Source organism: Acinonyx jubatus, chromosome B3 (genome assembly GCF_027475565.1).
Source record: "Acinonyx jubatus isolate Ajub_Pintada_27869175 chromosome B3, VMU_Ajub_asm_v1.0, whole genome shotgun sequence".
Lineage (NCBI taxonomy): Eukaryota > Metazoa > Chordata > Mammalia > Carnivora > Felidae > Acinonyx > Acinonyx jubatus.
Window position 1 is genome coordinate 136,747,710 of NC_069386.1, and position 19,320 is coordinate 136,767,029.

General features: G+C 44.3%; 1 protein-coding gene across 6 annotated transcripts in view; it reads left to right on the top strand.

The window, feature by feature from the left end:
* The window catches only part of VRK1 (VRK serine/threonine kinase 1), a 75,903-nt gene that overhangs the window by 30,545 nt on the left and 26,038 nt on the right, over positions 1-19,320 (top strand). For 4 of the 6 annotated variants that reach the window (XM_027066578.2, XM_027066580.2, XM_027066579.2 and 1 more), the window contains 4 exons: positions 3,393-3,557; positions 8,622-8,677; positions 15,981-16,050; positions 17,134-17,221. In XM_027066578.2, the coding sequence (XP_026922379.1) occupies positions 3,398-3,557; positions 8,622-8,677; positions 15,981-16,050; positions 17,134-17,221 (374 nt within the window). In that variant the 5' untranslated portion in view covers positions 3,393-3,397. Of the gene's footprint in view, positions 1-1,207; positions 1,904-3,392; positions 3,558-8,621; positions 8,678-15,980; positions 16,051-17,133; positions 17,222-19,320 lie in introns of those variants that run through there. The other 2 variants (XM_053224919.1, XM_053224920.1) reach the window with 2 other exon arrangements.

The following is a 19,320-nucleotide window of genomic DNA, read 5'->3' on the forward strand; positions in this document are numbered from 1 at the left end:
TCTCTTTTTTCCCTGGCACAAGTGTTGCTGTCAAAGTGAGGACAGCCTGATTTATTTTCCTTACAAAAGATCTGTTTTCGGCCTGGATGCTCAAGGAATATTTGCTCTCACCACGGAGTTTGGTAATTTTTTACTAGGCTCTGTCTGGGCGTGGGTCATGCTGAGCTGATTTCTCCTGTGGACCATGTGTGCTGAAACCTTTTTTTTTTTTTTTTTGTAGATTCACATTTTTTTTTTTTTAAGTTCAGCGAACTCTTCTTAAGTGTCTTTAGTATTCTATTCCTTTGCTTTGATTCTCTTTGTGGTATGTTCGTTGTCTTTTTCTGTGTTGTGAATTTATGATTTTCTCCTGAAATGTTTCTCTTTTTCACGCTTTTTTATTTTTATTTATTTTTTATTTTTTTTAAAGTTCATTTTGAGAGAGAGAGAGAGAGAGAGAGAGAGAGAGAGAGACAGAGACAGCAAGCGAGCACACGTGCACGTGGGGAGGGGTAGAAAGTCAGGGAGGGAGTCCCAAGCAGGTCCCACGCTCAGTGTGGATCCTGACACCGGGCTGGATCCCACGGCCACGAGATGACGTCCTGAGCAGGTGTCAGGAGTTGGGGACTTAACCGGCTGAACCACCCAGGTGCCCCCACCCTTTGCGATTTTTAAAGTTTGTTCCTTTTCACTGGCCTATTTCTGTTAAGTCACTGTGTTTAAATTGCATTCAGTTTGATGTTCCTTCTAGTTTAGTTTTCATTTTGGAAATGATGGTGACTTTTTAGTTTCCTTCTATCTCTTGGTTTCTGAGTTTTTCTAGTTCTGATCTTAGTCTTTATATATATATAAATGTTTAAGCTTCTTTTGAAATATTGGTTCGTAGCTCTCAAGTTTTTGGCAGGCACGCTTTCTGTATTTTTCTGAAGGGATTTTTTTTTTTTTTTTTTTTTTTTTTAATTTTTGAGTTTGCATGGGACTGGGCCTTGATCCTCTTTTTGGTTGCTGAGTTTCATAAGCAATTTTTCTTTTATGTGCAATTAGTTCTAGATGGTGTAAATCGGGTCGACTTCCTGTTATCCTTTACAGCCTCCTTTTCTTTTTTGTTTTTCATTTTGTTTCGGTTTTTTTTTTTTTTTTTTTGGTGTCACGTTCTGAACCATGGAGGCGAACTTACACATCTACTTTGATTTGAACCTTCTTTCCCCTTTCTCTGTATTATCTTCGCGATGCTCACTTTGGATTCCATTGCTACCAGTTTTTCCTCCACCTGAGGGAGAGTTCTGGCTGGTTGGTCCTTCGAGCCGTGGAGGCCGGCCCGCCCCAGCCCTCCCGGGGAGCCCCCCACCGCTCGCCAGCTGCTGGAGTGTGCACAGCCCTTCCTGGCCGTGGCTGCTGTTCCCGCGTTGTCCGTGCTTCTGAGAAGTACCTGCTGGTAACCTGGGGATTCTCAGATTCCTCAGACACACCGCCGCACTCTGCCGCTTCCCTGCCAGCTGCTGGTGGCACGTGGGCCGTCCCGCTGTCTGCGGCCTCTTCACCCACTCCCATTCGGGGTTTGTGGCGGTGGGGGATGTTGTCACCCGCTCTTGTTGGAGATGCTGTCCCTGGGGTTTGAGGCTTGCTCTCCAGTTGTCCTGGTTGGGTTTTCTGGGGAAATTTCGGGAGATGAGACCGGTGAGCTGGCGGTCCCACCCCCTTCAGTAGCAGTGAACCTTTGGACGTGGCGGTTTGTACAGACGTCAAGAGGCCGGCCGTGACGGCCTCTGCTCTGCGCGACGGCTTTTCGGGAGGAAGGAAAAGTCAGTCTAGACTGTGCTAATGATCACATTTAGGCTGTGGGAATAAAACTGAGAGTAAAAGCTAACCACATACTTTGGAGGAAAAACGCTTTTTGTTGACCACCGTTTCTGTTGAGTAGAAGGTGAGCTAGAATATTTCATTTGAAATATGGTCACTTTTGGAAAGGAATTCCAGAAAGACACAAAAGATAGTCTAGTTACTGTCTTGAGTTCCAGAAAGAGGAAAAGATTTTTTTTTTAACTCATTTTCAACTGTCTTGACTCCTCTAAGGACATCGTCAAATAGGAGATTATGCTGATGATTTGATACAGTTGGGTAAATTTCGAAGGCATCCCTCGTAGTGTTTGCTAGAACTGTCTGTCGTGTGGTTGTTCCTTGTACTCAGCTACAACCATAGCTGTAAAAGTCACCTTGTGTATTGAGTCTGGCTGTCAGGGTTTACACTGAAACTCATTCAGGGAGATTTTACAATGATTAAAAATATGCATCAAGAGAACTGCTTGAGAGGAAGACATAATTGCCACCTTCATTTATTCTGAAGATATTTTGTTAACTTAGAGAAGATTCAGACGATGAAGAAGGGTTGGTGTTCTATAGGAAGAATTTTAAAAATCCCCCATAAGTTCATAAAGAGTATTTGCATCTATGGAGTTTATGCCTGTGGAGGGATAGTGGGTGGATATTTGCTAAAATATCCCCGTCTGATGTCGTGTGTATGGATTTGGACTGCCTGGGCTCCAGACCGAGCCACCTTTTGCGAATTGTCCTCTCTTAACAGACTTCGTTCACGTGAACAGCCGTTTCAGGTGCTGCAGACCACCCCATAAACTCTTACTGCCCTCTTTGTGGTCTCTGATAGTTTCAAGGAACTATAGCCTCCTAAAGAGTATTCGTTTTACGTCTTTTTCAATTCGTACTTGTAGAGCTGAGAATTTGGCCCCCCGCCCCCCGCCCCTTCCCCACCTGGGTTCTTTCTCTCAGTGAGGTAAGCTGCATATGAGGGCACTTAAAGCCCAGAGAGAGGTGACTTGATCACGGTCACCCATCCCGCTGGTGTCATAGCTACACTGGAATCTGGGCCTTTTGATCCCAGCCCTGGGCCGTTTTCACAGTAACACACCGCTTTCCCTGAGTGTTACGTTCAGCGTGTCCGTGAGTGAGAAGGGTGAATCGAGGGTCACCGCCAGAAGGGACAGTGGTGACAAGGGAAGCATGCAATGCTGGCTGTCACCAAACAGCCCCAGTCCCCTTGTCACTCCTTCACTGCTGGTTTTGTACTTGGGGGCTGTGCTGCTGAGGCTTTGGGGCCCCGTCGGTCCTCAGGGCAGATTTCTGCTGCTCTCCCGCTTCCTAGGTCTCCAGCCTTGGATGCGCTGCCACACTTGGCCGAGCTTTCGTTTCCTCGTCTGTGAAATGGGGACGAGAATGTAAGGCTCACAGCGTTGTGAGTGAGGCTGGCTGGGGGCCCATGTGTAAAGCGTCGCCTGTCGTGTCGTAAATGCGCTTCCTCATTTGAAAAGCACCTGTGGAGCCCAGAGCTTTCCTTCGTGGAAAATGTTTCAGCACTTCTAGGATTATAACTCTGAACGTCGCTTTCTTTTATATTATAGTGAAGATGCCTCGAGTAAAAGTGGCTCAGGCTGGAAGACAGGGCCCCACAAAGAGACAACTTGCCGAACACTTTGCAGCTGGGGAGATCATCACTGACATGACCAAGAAGGAGTGGAAACTAGGATCCCCCATCGGCCAGGGCGGTTTCGGTTGTATATATCTTGGTGAGTGTACGACTGCTGCTGAATGTTTATTTTTGAGAGACGGAGTGCAAGTGGGGGGGGGGAGGGGAGAGAGGGGCAGAGAGAGAGGGACCGAGGATGTGAAGCCAGCTCTGCGCTGACAGCCGCGGGCCCGACGTGGGGCTCGAACTCACGAACCACAAGGTCATGGCCTGAGCCGAAGTCGGACGCTCAGCCGACCGAGCCCCCCCAGGCGCCCCGGTGTAGGACTACTTCTAATTGCCTGTCCAAAGATTTACATGCTTTCTTATTGAAGGAGTTTCTAAGTTAGGAGCTTTTCACAGGTTGTTCCTAACGATTTCTAGATTCAACTTAAGACGGTATGGTTAGGCAACTGCATCTCTGACACAGGAGTGGAAAGGAAAGTTGATTTAATCACAGTAGAAAAAGAGGGTAGCGTATCTGTAATATTGTGCTTTAGCTTTTTAAGATATTTTCTATAGTCTCAATCTCTTCCGATACCTGGAGAAAGCCCTGGCCACCTTCCTTTCTGTACCTCCATTCAGTTAGCATCGATTCCCTTTATTTTGGCTTAATTTGGAGATTTTTAGATCTTTAACAGGTGTGGATTTGGTTTTTCTTTCTATGCAACTCTAGTAGGCATCCTAATGGAATTGGGAGAATGTGTTATTAATGAGCAAACTTACTCTGAAATTTGGGGAGACCCATGTGGAACCCTGAGATTCTACAGGTGAACTAAATTGTTGATATAAAAAAATATTTTACCTGATTGCTTCTAGAGCTGACTGCTTCACCTAGAATATTAGTAGTGATACAGTTAGAGTTCATGTTTCTTTTGGTACTTCTTTCTAACTTTTCCGTGATATGTTCTCACTCCACCTCTACTCTCCATTTAGTTAACTATTTACTTAATTATATAGTTTCTGCCACGAGGTTTATAACATTTTATTTTCAGTAGCGGAACCCTTTTTTCTTTCAAGCAGCATCTTACTCAAGATACTAATATTAGATACTAGGTTCGTGTTAGTCATGGAAACTTGTTGGCACTGAGATTCTCAGGTCCCACCCCTGGCCTAGGAATCCGAATCAGACACTGTAGGGAGAGGGCCCAGCGGTGCGACTGAACAAGTGCCCCGGGGGATTCAGATGCATGCTGACATTTGAGAGCCCCTTGGCAGGGATCAAGAGCTCTTACTCAGGAGGGTCCGACTCTGACTCCTCCAGGACCAGTGGAGGTGTCGGGTTAGCTGCCGCCTCTTAGAGGTGTGTTCGTGACACAGCTTGAAACCCAGTGCTCTACCGTGCGTGTAAATACGATTCCTCTAGGTCAGCGGCGCCTCAGACAGGTGCCGATTCTTTCGTTTTGTTCAGAGCCAGAGCCGTCCCGGTAAACTAGGCTGTCTGTTCAGGTGAGAACCCTCATAAACCGTGCAAGGTTAGTAGCCATGCTGGCCAGGTATGTAGGTTTTGACCTTGTGGTGTAGAGGTGGCTCATGGTACGAGCCGTCTATACCGCAGACCGCGGGCACCCAGGACAGCTCACGTGAGGAGTGGCAGCTGGAAGCAAGGAGGCTCTTCGTTCTGCCTTAGTTAACTTGCTTTGTAACCTTTGGCACATTTGCAGCTTGGGTTGCGTTTGTGCTGTTTTATTTGTATTTGTATTTATCGTTGGAAAGTGCCATCTGATAGTGAGTAGTTTTAATAGCCAGTGATTTCTGCAATAAAACTGCTTTTGTAAAGCTGAGCTGATCAATGTGGATTTGCTTTAATATCGCTGCCTCCAGTGTCTCTCTCTGGGCCCACTGATACACAGAAGCAGCCGTGTTCAGGATCCGCAGCAATTTCTGCTAATGAATTCAAAAGATTGCTTTTGGATTTTCTTGGGTATTTTCTGTGGCATTTGCTCGTGTCTGCCTTTCCTTCTCACAGAGATGGTTTCCGTTGTGTTTCACGGTGACGCTTCCCTCGTGGTGTCCTTGCTGCCTCCTTGGAGGTGCTTGGTCGTTCTTGGAAGACTTCTGTGCTCCCCAGCTTTCCTTTCTTGGCTCACTTGCCATTCTGTGTGTTCTCTCTGAGTGACCTCTTCCATTTCACGGCTGCCGTTACTGTCTTTTCACTGTCAATGTCCACATCTTTTGTCTGGAGCCTAGGACTCGATTCCCCCAAGTGCAGGCCCACAGCCGGTGGCCTTCAGGGCTCTCTCCTTGGATGTCGCACAGGCTCTCTCGTGACTAGGAGAGGATTAGCTCATGCCAGGCACTGGGAAGGCCTTCTCAAGTGTTCCTTCACCACTGTCCCTGGTACTTCGTCTAGTCCTGTTGCTTTACCTGTGGGGCTTTCTCTCTCCATGTTTGCCGACCCTGCCTTAGTGCAGGTCATTTTCAGGTCTTGTTTGGATTCTTGCCACGGCAGTGACTTTTCTCTGTCCAGTCTTGCCCCCTGCATCCCATTGTTCACATCGTGGCTTGAACGATGTAAACTAGTTAAATTCTGTAATGGCTCGCCCTGGCCCTGGGGACAAAGTGCCAGATTTTTGAGAATGGCATACAAGATCCTTCCTATAGTCTGGCCTTGGCCAGACTGTGCCTTGGCCATCATGCTGCCCTTTGCCCCTTGATCTCTGTACGTGATGCTTCTTTTTCTTCATTTTTCCAAAGCTGGGTTTAGAGCAGGTACCGTCTGTGTATATTTGCTTTGCGTTAACCTTTTTTCTTTTTCCATTTTAATTTTTTGTTTTTGAGAGAGAGAGCCGGGAGGGGCAGAGAGAGAGGGAGACAGAGAATCCCAAGCAGGCTCTGCACTATCAGCACGGAGCCCGACATGGGGTTCGAACCACGAACTGTGAGATCATGACCTGAGCTGAAATCGAGTCGGATGCTTCACTGACAGAGCCACCCAGGCGCCCCAACCCTTTCTTACTGCTTTCCATGCTGTGTTGAAACCATTTTTCTTTCTCGGCAATGGGAGATCTCTTCTTACCGTACTCTTTGTGCGTGGCATATTTTGTAGCACGTGATGTTCACATGAGTTGTTGAGCTGCCTTTTCCACCTTTCCTCACTTGAATTGTGAAGTATGACTGGGATACTATCCTTATTTTAATATTTTGTATACTGCATGCTTATTTAAGAAAAAAACAACAACCTGATTTCTATCACTAACTCAGTATCTGAGTGATGTATCTTGGAGCTCCCACTTTCTGTCCGCCCACGTTAGCCGTTCTTGTGACTCAGTGTTCCTTCTTCAGTGTGAAGCACCTTAGCTGCAGCTTCTTCAAAATACTGCCGTTTCCCAGCTGATTGGCAGTTTCTTGATTTCCTTTTCCTTCCCTCCTTCATCTCATCACCTTCTAACGTGAGAATGCCTTAGGGCTCAGTCCTGGGGTCTCCTTTTTCTGTCCTCACTCATTCCCTAGGGGTCTTCTGGGCTCCTGGTTTTAAGTGAGTGGTATTTCCATGTTGACGACTCCCAAATTCATTTCTCGAACTTGGACCTTTCTTGTGAACTCAAGACTTGTAGATCAACTGCCTATTTAACAATTGAACTTGGATGCCTCGTGAGCATCTGAGACTTCAGGCAGCCTGGAGCACCAGCTCTTCCTGTGGTTTTCTCTGTCTTAGTAAGGAGCAACTTCGTCTTTGCAGTTACTCAGGCTCAAAACTTGGAGGCCTCCTTACCTCCTTTCCCGCCCTTGTCCTCTCTATCCAGTTCACCAACAGATCCGGTCGGCTCTTCTCTGAAAACGCCCACAGTCAGACCACTTCGCGGCGCTTGGTCGGCTGCCACCCTGGCTCAGGCCTCTGCCGTCTCTCGCCTGGAGCGTCGTAACAGCCCGGCCGACCTCCCTGCCTCTGCCCTTGCCCTGTGCACGCCGTTGTCCGCCAGGCAGCCTGAAGAATTCTTAAGGGATCAAAGTCTGATCTTGCCATCCTCTTCCCGGCACCTTCCAGCGGCTCTCCAGCTCAATCGCAGTGACAGCTTTATGTCACCCGTCATGCTGGTGTTTGTTCCCTGCTGCGTTTCTGATCGGTCCCCTGTTCCTTTCCACCTCACTTAATTTTTTCCAGCTACTTTGGCCTCCTTGCTTTCCTCAGACTCGTCGGAGACTTTCCACGTCAGGGCCTTTGTGCTGGTTTGCCTGGAATGTTCTTCCCCAGATATTTGCGTGGCTTATTCCCTCACTGCCTCAGACCACTGCTCCAGTGACACCCTGTCAGGGAGGTTTCTCCCGGTACCTTGCAACATTTGTCTGCCTTCCGTTCCTGCCTCATTTTCCCTCTGTAGCACTTACACCATCAAGCGTACTTGGTATTTTAATAGTTGTTGGTGTCCTACCACTGAAACGTCAGCCTCACGAGAAGAGCGATTACTTCCTTCTGTTCATTACCGAATCGCTTTCCTAGACACTGGCATATAGGAGGTCCTTGGCAGAAATATCTGTTTAATGAATGTGGGCAGCCTAACACTCCTGATGCAGTATTCCAGGGCACCTGTGCTGCTCTATTTGCAGGAAATGAAATGGCAGCCACATTAAGATTATTACGGATGGCAGCTCAGAGTTCTAGTGCCAACATCCTGGCTGTTGGTTTAGAGGAGTTTTGTTTTTTTTTTCCCCCAAAACTAGTGGTTTTTGGGATTTTAGCTCCTCTCTTTTCTTCCTTTTTTTTTCTTTTTTAATGCCCCTTCTTAAAAGGATTCCCTGGTTTGTATATTTAAGAAATTTTATCAGTTACCGTCCTCTTGGGAATTCACAGCCTACATTAGCATATCAAAGGCCATGAGTACTTTCGAATTAAAGAAATCTTTAACTCAGAGTTTTCCATACTTAATTGATGATCATTTTGAAGATACCAGCAATTATAAGAGGCATTTCAATTTCAGACATGTTAACTCATGAAAAAAAAGTCTTCAAATTGATGAGATGTACTGTAATGATAATCCTGAGACACATATTTGGGAACTGAAATTTATTCTATCAAGGGGTTTTAGATATCCAGACCTAAATATTAACAAAGGGTTAGTTAACAGGCTAATTAAAATGATGCTACTTCTTGTTCTGATATTACATATGTCACTTTTTCAAACAGCTGATCTGAATTCTTCGAAATCTGTGGGCAGTGATGCACCCTGTGTTGTAAAAGTGGTAAGAAAAGATTTTAGCTGCTTTTCTTCTTTGTTGAATGGGTATAGTATTTACTTTGTAAAACATCCTTTTTGATAACTAGAATTAATTGAACCGTAAGGTACTATATTTTTAACAGTGCTTAATAAATATTTAATAAGACACAAAAGTAGCTTTATAATTTGCAATAATTTGCATTCAAACGTCTGTTTCCTCTCTTTGGAATTAGAGTGATACTGGTATTTGGTGGAAAATGAATGGAAGCATGGAGGTATACAGACATGGAATAAAAATACGCAGCTCATTCTGTTTATTTTAGCTATGTTTGCAATAGTTGAGATGCTTTATTTATATCATATAAGACTGTACTAGTTTAATGAAATTTTACCGTATTTTATCTTGCATTTGCTTGTCAGCTTCCACTTGGTCAGTTTTTGCTTTTCCCAGGTTTCTCCCCTTCCCCTTCCATTTTTGTAAATTATATTATTTATATAATTGTGATCACTTGGGACTTTGTTTTTGCCAAACTGGTGTTGAAATTAGTTTGTAACGAGGAGAGGTTGACGGCATCTTATCTGGTATAAGCATACTTTGCGTGGCCAGGTCCACTTATATATTGGTGCGCTAAAGAGCATTTTAGCTACTGTTTGTTATTAGGAATATATTATGCATCTTTCTGCGTAAAAGTTACAGTTGTAACTCCTCTTAGAGTTTTTTAATCCGTGTGAAGAACATGTCTTTGTTAAATAATGGAAGAGATAACAGGGTCTGTTATTTAGGCAAATCACCCACATAAGTTCCCCACCCCTACTTTTTTTCTAGAGGCTATAGAACTCAGAATTATCCTGAAGATTTGTGTTTGGTGTGTTTTATTTTACTTTCTTTTCAGTGAAGAGTAGATTTGATCTCTTGTGAATTAACTCTTTTGGACCTGAATTGTTTTAGTGATTGTTTTTAACACTTTTTTATTCAGGCGTAGTTTTACAAGGAAAGCCATAGATACTAAATAATTTGAATACTTTTGACAAGTGCATATACCTGTGTAACTCTCACCCCTCTCAAAATAATACAGTATTTCCATCACCCCAAAAAGATTTCTCGTGTCCTTTTCTGGTCAAACCCCTACTTCCTGTACCCTTTGAGGTAACCACTTATCTGAGATTTTGGTTGTGTGGGGGGGGGGGTTTTTTTGTTTTTTTTGTTTTTTTTTTTTTACTTTTGCTGTGGATAAGTTATTATTGTCTGAAAGGTCACAGAAATGATACTGTACTCTATATACTGTTTTGTTTCTGACTTATTATGCTCAGCATAATGTTTAATATTGCTTATTCATGTTGTTGGTAGTTCCTTGTTCAGTCTTACTGCTCAGAATATTACATTATGTGCACATATTACAGCTTTTTTTTTTCCTTTCCATTTCCTGTTGGTAGACATTTGGATTGTTTCCAGTTTTAGGCCATTATGAATAAAGCTTCTCTGAGGATTTTTGTACAAGGTTTTTCATTTCTCTTGGATAAATACCTAGAAGGAGAATCGGTGGTTTACAGGGAAGGTGCATGTTCACATTTATAAGACGGATTTTCCAAAGTGGTTCTGCCATCTGACATGTCCACCAGCCACGAGTGAGAGTTCCGGTCGCTCCCACGTCCTCCTCCGTGTGTGTGCTTGTCGGGTTGGCGGGTTTGCAGCCGTGATACGTGTCTTCGAGTTTTACTAGGTGGCAGATTTTGATCACTTTTGCTAAGTAATGGTGTTTCCTGGGCATTCGGAGTGCCTCTTCGGTCTTTCTTTTTTTTTTTTTTTTTTTTTTTTTTTTAACATCTAGGTTGTTTTGCGTTTTGTGATTGAGCAGTAAGAGAGTTGTTCTGGGCACAAGTCTCCTTCCAGATGTATGTGTTGTAAATATTTTCTCCCGGGTTGTGGTTTGCCTGTTTATTTTGTGAATGCTTTCTCTGCATCGGCTGAGATGGATCCCAGGCTTTTTCTCCCTCGTTCTGTTAATGTGGCAGTGATACCGATTGGTCGTTTGAGCGTAGGACTATTATTCTTAACATACACTCCACTTAGTTATGACATGTCACGCTTTTTACATAATGCTGGAATCGATTTGCTGATATTTTGTGAAGGGTTTTTATGTCTGTGTCCATGAGGGATGTTGGTCTTTAATTTTGTTCTAATATTTCTAGATTTTAAAAACGTCCAATCTCCTGGTTTGGTTTTGGCGGCGGGGTCATCGGCCTCCTGGCCCCTCAGAACCCCGAGTTGCCCCCTTTTTACTCTGGTGCCTCCGTGAGGAAAGCTGGGGCTGCCTGGGGCTCGTTCTGTTTGTTTCCCATCTTTCAGAGGTACTACCCGTTCTGCCTAATGTCTGAAAATAGTAACTCCCTCTTCTGTCCAGTGTGTTAGTGATACTTGTTGACCGGGGGCAGCTAACTGGGTCCCGGTTACTCGGTCCTGCCCGGAGTGCAGGTAAGGTCGACAGCTTCAGGTGTGTGTCCCGTCATTTCCCTTTTCTGCAAGCCCTTTCATTTTGGATTTTTCTCCTGCTTTCGTGCACTCACGTTCCTTTTGAAATACTCAGTGTGCTGCTGTAGCAGGGGAGCGAATGTTCTTATTTTTAAATCGGGTTGTTTGTGTGGAGGTGCAGAATATTATCTGCATTTGTCTCCGACACGACAGGTTAAAATTAAAATCTGTGGGGAAGACTAGTTTCTTCTTAGGATCTTTACAGAGTTAACATTGTGCGAAGAGGGCAAGTCCACTTAGGACTTCTCCTGATCTTGAGGTTCCAGTGCTGTGGTTCCCTGTGACCACTCTGCCGTGGGCCAACGTGCGCACAGTGCTCCCCACCTCGTGGAGGGCGGCTGTCTGGGCCGCGTCCTGGGGGTGGGATGGGTGTGTAGACAGGTCTCTCTTCCGTGTAGCCCGACAGCCCTTAGGCTGCGGTTTATTTTAGAATTAGGCTGTTCTGCTTTCTTACGGGCAATTCCAAGCACTTTTAGTTGGTATTCAGTGTAACTTCACTTTCGCCACGTGTTTTACTCACAGAGTTATGGCAAAAATGGGTAGGAGCAACATTTCCTAGCTGCTTAATAAGGTGGTAAATTGCTCTTTATTTCTAAGTTTAAAGCCTTTTGTTATCAAACCTAGTTCAGCGTTCTGCATCTCCTATCTCCTAATTTAGTTCTGTTCCCATTAGCCCGTATTACTCCTTCTCTTTGTAATTAGGACAGTGATAAATATTCAGCTGATTTCTCTTTTGCATGTAATATCTCCGTAACATGTTCGGTGTGGTAGTTTGGCTGTGATCCTGGAAGAACGCCACAAACAAAACGGTATTAGTGACTTCCCCTTTCCTCTCTCAGGGAGAGAGAGGGCTTGCTGGTTTCCTCCTGGATACTCATCTTCTCTGAGCTCCTTCAAACTCTAGAGGCACTCATTCTGTTTCCCTGTAGTTTGCGGTTTCATAAGCTCACATCCTTCTCATGCCGCCAGTTGGTTTTCACTTTTGTAGGTTTCTCTCTCTGGCTGGATTTTAAGTTGTCTGATGATAAGGACCTCGTTGCAAACTTGTTTTCTTGGTGTCGTTTTTAAATGCCTGTTTTATTCTTTTGAAAACTTTGTAGCTGTAACTTCCAACCACCTTTTAATTTCTAGATGCCACCCATCCCTCGTCTGTTTCTTTCTGAGCAGGCCTCTTCACGATTTGCCTTCGCCTGGTGACGTGGTGGGCCGTAGCTCTGTCCACTACTGTTCTGCAACTCTTTTGTTCTCAGAGCTGTATAACATTAAAAATTGAGATGGTTCATCAAACAGAAGCATATAAAATAAGTACCAGATCTTTCCAGTATGAAAATCACCTGTTGATGAACATTCGCCACTTAAAACATTAGGGGCTGTTAAAAATCATGTTTTCAAAGAACAAGTACTACTCTTTGGGGGAAATTTCATAATTAAGTATTAAAAAAAAAAGATACAATACTACGTGTAGTGTGGAGGCAGTTTTATAAAATGGTCATATATATGCGAAGAAAATATATCAAAGTATTTCCACATTTTCTAAAATAAGCACATATGTTACCTTTGGGGGAAACAACCCTCAGCAAATTGTTATTTAAGAAATAATCGAAGGCAAATTGATTTTTAATGTGAAATTAGACGTCATAACGTAATGGCATATCAAGTCAAACAGTGGTTCTCGCTCTGGTTGTACGGTGTACTCAGAACCTCTGGGTGCAGGGCCTGTTATTGGTATTTTTAGCAAAGCTCCCCTGGGGATTCTTTTGCGCGTTAAGGTTGAGAACCGCCGGTAGAGTCTGGCACACAGCACACCTTAATTATATTCAGTGGCATCCTGTGTGCATACCCCCGTTGACCTTTGTGGATCCGTTTATGCAGGAGAGGCGGCAGGTATCCTGCGCTTCTGGGAGGGCCTCTGCCTCCGAGCGGAGGACTTGTCAGAAAATGTGGTCCCTGCTAATACGTGGGTCTGCTGTGTGAAAGAGCGTCAAATGGTTAACCCACAGATGTCTTAATTACACATGGTCTTGAAATGCAGTTAAGACACACATATTCAAGATAGGTGTTCAGGTACATTTTAAATATATTCCCTCTCCTACTCAATGGCCGTTCTGGTTCTGTTTAGGGCCTAATTCCTTACTGACTTACGGGCGCAGCCTTGGAGTTGGGGTGCCAGGTCACCAGCGACGGTGAACTTGTATCCTCTGCCTCTAGATAACTGAGAGACACTGTATTTTATCTCAGGAAAGACGATGTGCAGCGATGAATGGTAAACTGGTAAGACGGTGGGTAGCAAGGAGGAAGAGTTCTCTTTTGTGTTTTCTTATTAACAGACTTTAATAATGAATTCGTTTTCTTTTCCACACCCCCTTCCCGTCGCGTCCAGGAGCTGATGGCAGAACTGAGTGGGAGGCCGGACTTTTGGGTCTTGTATCCTAACAGTTCTTTATAGCATAGTCACTTTCCAGGGTGAACTGACATAAAAGCTGTATTTTCGAAGTTCCCTGGCAAGAAGTTTACAGACTGATGTTTCGTTTCCCTCACCGACTGTATGAGAAGTGACCTGAATTTTCAGTTCCTATACCATAATTTTTTGGTAGGAAGGGGAAACTTTATACAGCTTCATTTTTAAATGGCAGCCAGTTGCTTTTAGATGGTGCCATTGAAATATATCACATTTTAAGTTTTTTTCTGTTGTCTTCTTCATTTTGACACTTAGAAGTCTTAAAGAAACGTTCAGTGATATTCTAGTTAAAATGTCAGTCCCAATTTCTTTTCTAAATCTTGGCTATTACAGAGTTGGCAAAGTATTTTAGATTTGAAATATGTTAATAAAATTTTAGTTATGAGTTAAGTAAGGTATTTTCTTCAACAGAAATAGCTAGCTTTGGCTGCAGAGTGCAATGCCAAGAAAGTAGCTCCTTTATTTTGTTATAATGGACTCTTATTGGATTAGAAAAAGTATGAAATGAGCTCAAAGAGCCTTCGTTGTAGTGGGGCTTTCCTTATAATAGTCTGATTTATATGGGTTGATTCTTATTATTATAAGTTTAATAAATTATTGCCTGAAGGGAAGCTTGAAAATTAAACTTGATATGCCATAGGTTGAAACTGAATAACTCAGAATTTTATACTGATGGTAATAAGCCAGGATTTGTCTTAGGAAAACCCCTTTCAAACCTGAATTATATTAATAAGCTGTTCTACAAGTTAGCCTTTGGAGAGGAACTTTACCAGAATTTCTTCTCTCGAATTTCCATTTCTCCCTTCGTTTCTTGCACTGAGTTTGCTGCTCCTGCTGAAGGCCCGTTCTTGGCCGTAGGCTATATGCGTGCACAGGCGTCTGTCCAGCAAGCGCTGAGGCCGAGACACGAGCCACAGGTCATGGCGAAACTTGAGGTACTGAGTCCAAAAGTTCGGGATCTGGACTCGTACCTTGTATGTTGGTTAGTTTCCCCTTCGTAAAAGGTGGCGAGATGCCACATCCTTGTGCACCACTCTGTTCCAAGGCTGGCCCGAAGAGTCTACTTACCTGGAACAAGGCAAGTTTATTTTCGGTGTCTGAGCCAGGTGTTAGTTATATGCTGCCTGTTTGCTGTTGAGCGCTCGCTCATTCTTAACTGGGCCTGGCCTCTCTGCACGTTGGCTAGTCTTCCTATAGGGGCTTGAACTGGGGATTCCTGAAAGGCTTGGGCCTCATCGTCGTTTCTTCTAATGTTCTGCTGACCCTTGAACTCCAGCTATACGGGTGTTCTGTCCAAAATAAGTTTTTTCCCATATTTCCTAAAAGAAAAGCGACCCTAAAATTAATTTGGAAAAGTTAGCTTCCTCCTGTGACATTTTCACTGCTTTAAAAAATTGTTCTCAGATTCTCGATAAACAAGATAATCCCAACAGAAATGATGAAACGTGAAATACTAACCAGTTTTGGTTCAGACATAATTTACTATTTAAAAAGTCCACAAAATTGTAAGACCGTTTTTACCCTTCTAAAGCTGTTTCACAAGGCAAAACTCTCAACAGGCTGATATTTCTTGTTTGTCCATACTTGTGTGTGTGTATACCCCTTTACAAATAATTTTCACGGTTAATATTCCTTAAAATGTAAAATGAATGTAGTCCAGTGTAGTTGGTGGAACACGATTTACTGAGCCCCGTTTTCCTCTTGACTTTGAATTATCACAGGGGAAGTAAATTGTAGGGCTCCTTAGTTTGAAAAACACGGGAATCGGTGTCAGAAAGGAAGGGATGCAGCTAAACGGCCTGTGCTTGCTCGCTCTGGAGTTCCAGAAGATTCTCATTGTGACAAGGTCACAACTAGATACAACTGTGTGAGAAACAGGGAAAAGAGTAGGATTTTGCCCGATTGGTTAAGTCGGGTATTGAAATTTTATTAGATCTCAGAGGCATCTGGTAGCCCCTTGGTGAAACAGTTCACATGGTTGCTGATCATTGCTTTAAGAGAAAGCTTAATAAAGATGAAAATGAGTTTAAAGATTTTTCATAAACTTCTGCAAAGACTGAGCTGTGTATCTGATTTTGAGCGTTTTATCACTGTCAAAAGTGTAGCTTGAGAGAAATAGAAGACTCATGGCCTCTTAGAATATCTAGAACATTTCGAAGGAGTTTGACTTAAACGTAGTTATTACAACCTTAAGTTCACAATTACGTTGGAAAGAAAAATTGGTGTTAGTCCTTTTTGAAGTTTCATTGATGCTAACGACTTAGTCCTTTTTGAAGTTTCTTTGAAAATAACTCCCTGATGTTAACAACTGTTAGCGTCAATTACCCGTTCTGTTTTAAGGAGCCCAGTGACAACGGACCCCTCTTTACTGAACTGAAGTTCTACCAGCGAGCTGCCAAACCAGAGCAAAGTAAGGAGTACAGCACACATCTACTTACACTCTTAAAATGACCCCTGGTTGTTGTTTTAGGTCAAAACCAGGGCACTGGATCTTATATTTTGATGCCTTGTAATTTTTATTTTTTACTTCATGAATCAATTTCATTTTAATGAGATTTGTAGGAGAGAATTCTGATTTCTTCCTGGGTTTGTTATGATAAGATTTCACCTAAATTGATATGTAGAATAAAGTTAATAAATGATATGATTTAGGAAATATTGTTAAAAATTGAGATATAATCCTAATTCACGTATATCACTCAAGGATCTCCCAATCTTTTTGAGTATTTTTTCTAAACTGCAGACAACATAACCTGGGAGGGAGGCAGGATGCTATAATTGTTGAACTTGAAGAGACTGTTAAGGAAGAGAGGGGGACCTCTTCAAGCCTCCCCTCCCCTCCCCTCCCCTCCCCTCCCCTCCCCTCCCCTCTCCTCCCCTCCAGCTTGGTATCCCGGTTGAAGACTTTTAGAATGAGGTGAACAACTTCTAGATTGGGTAAAATGTTAGTCTTTCTGGAGCAGAGAGTAAACATTTACATAATTAGAGTTGGTGACCACAACTGCAGTGCTGTGGTTTGATTTTCTTTCTTTAAATGCCTCCTGCAGATTTTCAGTTTTTTTCCCGGTGAAAGACAGCGTGCGTGCAGGTGTGCATGCCTGCGCGACCGGGGAGGGGCAGAGGGAGAGAGACGGTTTTAAGCAGGCGCGCAGGCTGGAGCCCGTCGTGGGGGTTAATCTCATGATCGTGAGATTATGATCATGAGATTATGATCTGAGCCGAAATCAAGTCAGGTGCTTAACCGACTGGGCCAGCCAGGTGCCCCAGATTTTTCATTTTAAAGATGATGTTTAGAGCAGGATGACAAAATTTGGTGGGTTAATAAAAATGCTTTGATTGTAAGGTACTTGTTATTTGCTGATCATAATGTTCACCTTTTTTTATGGAAAAAGGTGCAATCTTAATGCATGTGTGAGTACGTTCTTTTAATGATTTAAAAAAATACATAAAACAAGTGAAATCACAAGCTTTTTTTTTTTTTTCTAACTTGTAGTTCAGAAGTGGATTCGTACCCATAAACTGAAGTACCTGGGTGTTCCTAAGTACTGGGGGTCTGGTCTACATGATAAAAATGGAAAGAGGTAAACATATGCATGTTCTGTTTTTCTTCCCTCAGTTCTAAGCACTTGCTGTTCACTGTTTAGCGAGCACGTGCAGGTACCGCTGGGCCTTCGTCTGGGCCGTGTGGCACACACTTGGCAGAGAGGAACACGGCGTCACCTGTGGTCTGGAGCGTTTGTGCGGAGCTCTAGCAAGTGCCCGGAACTCGTCCGATGAGTGGGAACCGGGCAGATGAACCCCGTGCGTTTTCTCCCCTGACATGTAAACAAGCAAGCAAGCAAAAAACTCCGTGCCATTGATGTGACAACAGGGAGCCTTCAGGTTCCGGTTCGGTATTTCGTACTAGATGTCCGGTCTGCTCGCAGCAGCGTCCTCCTCTTTATGAAATTTCAGCCTAGCCAGTGAGAAAAACAAACTTGTGTGAAGCAATTATAGCAGCCGTGTGCTAAACCGTGTGACTCTGATTTGTTCGTGTCTCAGGAGTTCCAAGAAGGGAGAGGATGTTGTCAGCACAGCTGAGTTGGAGAAAACCTCCAATTGGGTGCATAATTGACATTTCAGAAATATTTGAGTGAGTGAATGGAACTTCAGAGAGTAAGGCTGGCAGCTTACTGTGGACCTGGGGGTAGGTTGGTAATGGTGCTTTCAGCTACACGCAAAGGGAAGCTTTGACTCCGCTCCCTTCAGTGATCATCAGGAGCCCAGTTGCCTTTATCTTGCACTTGGGCCCGAAGGGGAAGCCCTTGAACTTGTTCTGTATTAATGCTCCATTGTGTGGTCTCAGGGTGGCTGCCCCATTTCTAGGCATCGCATGCAGACACAGCCGCCAAGAGCAGAAGGAGGTATTGCTTGTTGTGTGTTTCGCTTTCATGGCGGGGAAATCTCCCTTTCTCTCATGTTCTCTTGGTCAGGGTTATATCAGTGCCCATTCTTTTACGTTTTTATGATTTTTTAAATGTTTATTTTTGAGAGAGAGAGAGAGGCGGGGAGGCGGGGAGGGGCAGAGAGAGAGGGAGACACAGAATCCCAAGCAGGCTCCAGGCTGTGAGCTGTCAGCACAGAGCCCGACGCGGGGCTCGAACCCACGAACCGCAAGATCATGACCTGGGCTGAAGTTGGGCGCTTAACCGACTGAGCCACCCAGGTGTCCCCTATCAGTGCTCATTCTTAAGCGGGTCACTGGCAAGGGCAGAGTGATCGCCATGATTGGCAGGGTGAAGCACGTGGCCACGTGGAAGAGGATGGAATGCCTGGACCAAATGGGTGCTCTGCTGGGAAGGATGGGGAGGAGAGGTAGTTGTTGGGTGGGCGGCCAGTGCTGAGTTTTACTTGGAAGTTCTTATCCTGGGATCCACGTATCTCTTAGGGAGTGTGCGAACTTCCTGAAATGATAGCGTTTTGTTGTATACGGTGTTGCTGGGACAGGTCTCTAGAGTTTTTGTGAAAATTTCTGTAGAAATAGCACGTATAGAGCAAGGATTCTGGAGCCAGTCTGTTGCGTTTCCAAACCTGTGTTTTGCTCCTTAAAATGTGTGTGACTGGTAAGTTATTCCTTCTGGCCTCCATTTCCTCCCCTGTGAAATTGAATAACAGCTACCCACTTAATAAGGGTAACATAAAGCAGTTAGAATATATGTTAAAATACTGTGTTAGCTTTTACTCTCAGAGGGGTCTTCATTCCCTTAAACGTTAAGAACTGCTGATGTAGAAAACCGTCGGAGAGCAGGCTGGTGTCTCCAGCAGGAGAGTAACATGAATGGGGTCGAGGGTGGTTTCCGGCCTGCTCTGTGGCACGTGGTGGCCATGGATGTCTAACAAGGAGCAGGGCGAGCGTGCGCAAGAGAGAAAGAGCCTCACCCCAGTAATGAAAACCCGGGTGAGGAGGGAGGAGGAGCGTGGCAGCCTGGGAACCTTCGCCACCTTCTGCAAGGTTGCGTCTACCCCTGAGGAGTCACATGAGCGTAGTTTCTAAGTAACTTGTGCAAGGTGAAACCATCAACGTGCACTTCCCTGGGGACTCGGATAAAATGACACGGGCGATGGGAATGTCCGTTGACGCGTGTAATTTAGAAATAGTGAGGCGGTGAGGGGGGGTTGTTGACGGTGGTCGTGGAGTGGC